The 5,622-nt window shown below is 38.4% G+C and overlaps 1 protein-coding gene across 2 annotated transcripts; it reads right to left on the bottom strand.

Annotated features, from left to right (window-relative positions):
* Positions 1-3,907: 3,907 nt before the first annotated feature.
* LOC133909967 (protein SODIUM POTASSIUM ROOT DEFECTIVE 2-like) lies at positions 3,908-4,765 on the bottom strand. 2 transcript variants are annotated; one of them, XM_062352496.1, is made up of 4 exons: positions 4,667-4,765; positions 4,407-4,603; positions 4,257-4,332; positions 3,908-4,159 (listed from the first exon to the last, which is right to left on the bottom strand). In XM_062352496.1, exons 1-4 carry the CDS (start codon positions 4,674-4,676, stop codon positions 4,032-4,034), a joined length of 411 nt encoding a protein of 136 aa, XP_062208480.1. In that variant the 5' UTR covers positions 4,677-4,765; the 3' UTR covers positions 3,908-4,031. The 2 variants fall into 2 exon arrangements, with proteins under 2 accessions (XP_062208480.1, XP_062208479.1); XM_062352495.1 differs by having other exon boundaries at positions 4,407-4,755.
* Positions 4,766-5,622: the final 857 nt, after the last annotated feature.

The raw sequence follows: 5,622 nt of genomic DNA, 5'->3' as shown, positions 1-5,622 counted from the left end.
TAAAAACCTCTCTATGTGTTTCTTTAATTCACCCACTTGAAGCATCCCCATCTTTTCTACAAGTTCGTAAGATCGGCGATTTACCAATCATCAACAAGAATAACGATCATGAACATGAGTATTTTATCGAAATGTAAAGCATAAACAATGCTACTCATTACCAATCATCAACAAGAATAATGATCATGAACATGAGTATTTTATCGAAATGTAACGCATAAACAATGCTACTCATATTCATCTGTATATTATAATAGGCTATCAAAGTAACATGGCACAAGAACACATGAAACATATCATAAAGTGTTAAGTAAATAAGAGGGCTATCAGTGCAGGTTACCGATTCAACGGACATCCAACGCTATAACAAGATCACTGACCAATGTGATAGTCTCAAAACAAGTTCTAGAATGTTTTCTGCCAATTTTAATGTCTTGTCTACTAAGCAATTAACCTATTAAGCAATAAAGACATTGAAAAACAATATACCTGAACGGAATTTGACAGTATAAAATTGCTCAACATGACAACAAGTATAACAAGACTATAAACAGTAATCAACACAACTACAAGCTACAATTTGTTCTACTCTATCACACTAATCTCATTTTGCATGCTATCATCATCAAGCATATAAACCTACCATCCGAGCATGCAATTCCTCTTAATATTAGCATAGAGTATGAATAGGCACACAATATAGTAAAATGAACCAATCCGAACAGAAACATACTGGTATTGGTCGGCCGATAATTCAAACCGGGAACACCGACCTGTAGAACCATGACTTCAAGCATCGACGTGACAAATAATTAATTCACACCAACAAAAATAACTCATACGATACACATATAGAACACGAAATGACATAAGTCTCAATTGAAAAACAATCATCATGCCATAACTTGAGTACTCAAAACAACACACTATTACACAAAGACTAGGGTTGGAGGTGGCATAGGCGCAGGAGCTTGGACGACATCGGTAGGTCGGCAGCTGACTGAGACTGAGCCAGTGGGGTCTATGTGAAGTTTAGGACAGGACCATAGGGGTGATGTTTGGGCTGGCCGAATGGGCTTGGCCTGTAGACTACATTATGATTTGTGAAGTTTTGTCTCAATTGGAAAAACAGGAATCCCGATGGGAAATTCCTGATTAAAAATAGAATACTGACAATACACTCGGGAAAACAGCAAAACCATTTTCATCATGTTTTCGTGTAAGTCCCAAAAATCCAAAAACTATGAGAAAAAATGTAGAAAATGGATCGAAATGGGACGGGATTTATCTCGTCCGTTTTCATCCATACGTAAGAATGATTCCTTGAAATGAACTAGATGCTAAGAGCTGAAAAATCAGCTTCCCCTGATTTACTTTCCCAACAGAATCACTTACTGTATACAGTTTATGCTAAAGAATCACTAGAAAATCACTTTTAGACACAGAATCACTTTCCCAATTAATTACTCCCAAAAAATTTTAAATTAGAAAAATTTACCAAACAAACCCTAAGAGTGCCCCCACCGGCAACCCCACAAAACTGAATCCGCAGGTCGCCACCACCAAAATTTAGAATTTGTGTACAATATGTACCATGATATATGAATGAATGACACTAGAAAAGTTAGTGAAGTGCCATCTCCAGTAGCTAGGCTAGTCTGGCTACAACTTTTTTTCCTATTCCCTAGTCCAGAGTCCGGACAATATAGCTTCTGCACATTTTTGGACACTACTTAGAAAAATAGACGAAGAAGATACTACTTAGTGATGGTTATTCTACGATCCGTCACTTATGTAATCTTAGATGGAGATCAAACCATGAACTTTCACTGATAATAGGTTATCAGTGATGGGTAATTTTATGACCCGTCACTGATGACATTAGTGACGGATCGTAACTGCACCCGTCACTAATGTATAACACATTAGTCACTAATGGGTCAAATTACGACCCTTCACTTATCACCTGGCATTAGTGGCGGGTTTCCCTGGGCCATTCATTAGTGACGGATCTTAACATCACTTGTCACTTATGACTTGTCATTAGTGGTGGGTGATGTTGCGACCCGTCACTGATGACTCAGTTCTGTTATTAGAGCTGGCCAGCTACTGCGCGCCTAGCAGTTATAGAGCTAGGTCTTGACACCAACTTCTGGTGATTTTCTTCGGTTCCGCTAGAAACTCTCTAATATCTTGTTTATTTAAAGTTTGAATTATTGCTAGGTCATTAAAGGTTTGCATCTCCCCCTTTCCTCCTCCTCTAACCCATATTTGGTATATTTTTATGCTTTGAGTTGTAATAAACTATTTTACATCTTTATCCAAAATCTTAGTACAAGTGAGTTGTATTTATGTTAAATTTGATACTAAGTTTGTCCAATCTACCGCGAGATGCTACAGATCTAGTGTAATTGTATAGAATTTTTAATCGCGTGCTTCATCACATAATTAAGGTAATTATTAATAAAGAATGAATATTTTTACATTATAGATGGTAGATAAATGTTGGGTGTACCTTGAGACCCAGACGTGTTCAGAGTAAATAAGCGGGGTGAAGTATTTCATGAGTATTGTGTTGGCAGATATGAAAGATCAGGGTAAAATGACAATACATTATCCATGTCGTGATTGCAGAAATAATAAGAAGTTCCCGAAACTAGGCAATGTCCATGCACACTTGGTCATGCCTGAATTTAAACATAATTATACATGTTGGAACAAACATATACAATTAGTGTGTTGGCATAAAGAGGGTCATAAGAACGATGCAATGATATAGCATCGGCAGATTTCACTCAATGGCAAACTATTGATTCCACATTTGGTTGGTTCGCTAAAGAATTGAGAAATATTATATTTGCTATGATCACAAATATCATGAATCCATTCGGTAACATGAGTACCTCACATAGCACATCGCATATTGTTTTATCGATCTACAACCTTCCTTTTGATCTAATAGTAAAAGAAAAAATCTGCAGTACTACCAACATCCATCTGACAACACCTGCAAACTCTATGTTGTGTATAACATACTCCTAATCACGATCCGAGCAAAGGATATCAAATCACCCAATGTAAGTTCAATACAAGATTATTCATAACTAATTTCAGTAATTAGTTTAACTTCATGATAACATGAAATTGGTTACGCGTCAAATTATACAGGATTATGATGCTTCTTTTTTCGACGACGGTGCACTCCTAGGATTCGACAACAGATCGCAGAGTTCATAATGTCTAAAGTCACCAACCCACACGATGAGTTCCACTGTAGAAACCCTAGACTGTGATGTCTTATATAATATGGAGTGATTATAACTTTATAACTTATGATTTTGTGATGAATTGATTAAAACTTTGTAAAATTTGTGATTCTGTGATGAAGTGAGTTCTTATATAAATGTGTTTGTCGATATGGATGTATTGCTGTTGTTTGCAGGGAGAAGACGACTGCTAAATTCTGGTTATACACCAAGATGAAGCCAAGAAACAAAAAAAAACCTACAGTGGGGTGAGATCAATAGTGACGAGTGAAGACCATTACCCATCACTTATGATGTACATATAAGTGACGATAACCTCATCACCCATCACTGATGTGTTTCTCCCCAGCACAGGGGAGACAAACATCGGTGACGAGTGAAGACCATTAACCGTCTCTTATGACCTACACGTAAGTGATGGGTAACCCTATAACCCGTCACTTATGTGTTAACATCAGTGATGGGTTATGGGTAACCCGTCACTAATGTGTTTCTGCCAAGCATAGGAGACACACGTTAGTGACGAGTTATTATTATGATCTATCACTAATGATCTTTTATTAATGACGTGTTCAGAGTGACGGATGTGTTACCCGTCACTCAGTTATCACCTGTTATTGATGTGCTTTTTTCACGTAGTGGGACTGAGATCAAAGGTTTATTTCTCTTGCAAGGAGAGTCACGGTATTTTTCTGCTACGAAACAGCATTTATCTGATAATATGTATTTCACATTCACGAGTATATCACGGAACTTGATGGATCACTAGGGACTCGCCAAAATCTCCGCATATTTCGTCACCTTACATATGCTCTCCAGAACTTCCGTGGGGCTAACATTTCCGACAACAGTCACCTCCTTGATCTCCAGCTCCACTTTGAAGGACACAACCCCTGTGCACGGCAGACAGTCCAGTAGAGAGAATTCAGAGTAGTTTTTCGCGACCGTGTAGAAAGATAAGCAGTTGAGTGTACCGTGTTCATCACCTACCTTGCAGCTTTGAGATTTGCTTCTCAACCTTCCTTGCACAGCCATGGCAGTGCATGGACACCTTCAGTGCTATGGTCTGGGCAGTTCAAGAAAAAATATTATTGGCGAAGACAATAAAATATAACACCAGAAAATGCGTCACAAATTCACCTTTGGTTCAACATGAAGAGCTAGCGCCTTGTGTTCCTCACCAAAATCTGCAACCGGCACAATCTGATCCGAGTGGCTCCTAAGCAAGCCATTCCTCTCGTTGCTGTCTTCATCGTCCTCCTGGCGGCCTGTGGATGAACGTGGGAACCAGTGCGAAACTCTCTTGAAACCTCTTGCAGCCATATGGACCTCTCTCCCTGGCATAAACAGCAAGCAGTTGATCAGGCTAAAGTTACTTATATGTATAGACAGAAGCCAACCTATATGCATCAGACAGCCAACGGCAACCCTTTTCTCCAATACTATTATCGTCGCTCTTCAGAGTTATAGTAGAAATAGGACAGTGTTCTGGATGCAGATGAGAAGAGATGTCCCCAGGAAATATGTCCAGTGAGGTCAACAACCAGAGAACCTAGGAAGCTCAACGGCAGATCCATCTGCCCAACAACTGAGCTGGTGAAAATGGTTAGACAAGCCTCTGTACCTTGTCCTGAATCCTTCGTGGGACCCGGGTGGGTGTTGGGTGACCTAAAGAACATATATTTGGCACCTTCATTGAGTTACCTGACATTTTTTTAGATGTTACCCGACATTGGCACCAGCACAAGGTACGTGTGAAAACAGATATGTGTCCGAAAACATGACACTGCACTTGTAAGGTGTGATTTGTTACCCGTGTTTAGAATAGAACTGTCGAGAGACCGTAGATCGAGAGTAGAAAGAAAAGCTTGTATTATTGATCAGGATGTTTACACTTATATTGTGTGAAGGGATGACAAATGCACCCGTTGGGGCGTTGGGGAGGTAGGTTTTCCTAACGGGTGCCCTTTCATTAGCTACATTAATTATAGAGATTAACTACAATGACAGTTAATAATTAATTGATCACATGTTGATCCTTGGCGTCGGTTTATAACACTCCTTATTGATCAATTATTCTAGCTGTAAATATCTTGTTCAAAACTTCTTTAAAATTATGTAGGAAAAATATGAGGAGAAAATAATATATTGATACGTTGATATGCTATTAAAACTCCTTTAAAACCCAATAGAAAAAATAAGAAGAAAATGATATGGCATATATTGGTTATTGCTTCATTGAGACTCATATGAGAAACCTAAATAGAAAAAATTCATTGATGAGTTTAGAGAACAATAACTATGATCTATGAATAATATTAAAACCTTCGAAAACCTCTTAGAAAAATAGGAGGAA

Source organism: Phragmites australis, chromosome 2 (genome assembly GCF_958298935.1).
Source record: "Phragmites australis chromosome 2, lpPhrAust1.1, whole genome shotgun sequence".
NCBI lineage: Eukaryota > Viridiplantae > Streptophyta > Magnoliopsida > Poales > Poaceae > Phragmites > Phragmites australis.
The sequence above is the reverse complement of the archived record's forward strand: the minus strand, read 5'-3'. Positions and strand labels throughout refer to the sequence as shown.

Excerpts from the sequence above, each read along its gene's own strand:
- LOC133909967 (XM_062352495.1), bottom strand. The coding sequence starts at position 4,676 with ATGCATATAGGTTGGCTTCTGTCTATACATATAAGTAACTTTAGCCTG. Across the intron at positions 4,333-4,406 it reads CTCTTCATGTTGAACCAAAG|ACCATAGCACTGAAGGTGTC; the intron begins GTGAATTTGTGA and ends TGAACTGCCCAG. Across the intron at positions 4,160-4,256 it reads GCAAATCTCAAAGCTGCAAG|GGGTTGTGTCCTTCAAAGTG; the intron begins GTAGGTGATGAA and ends TGCCGTGCACAG.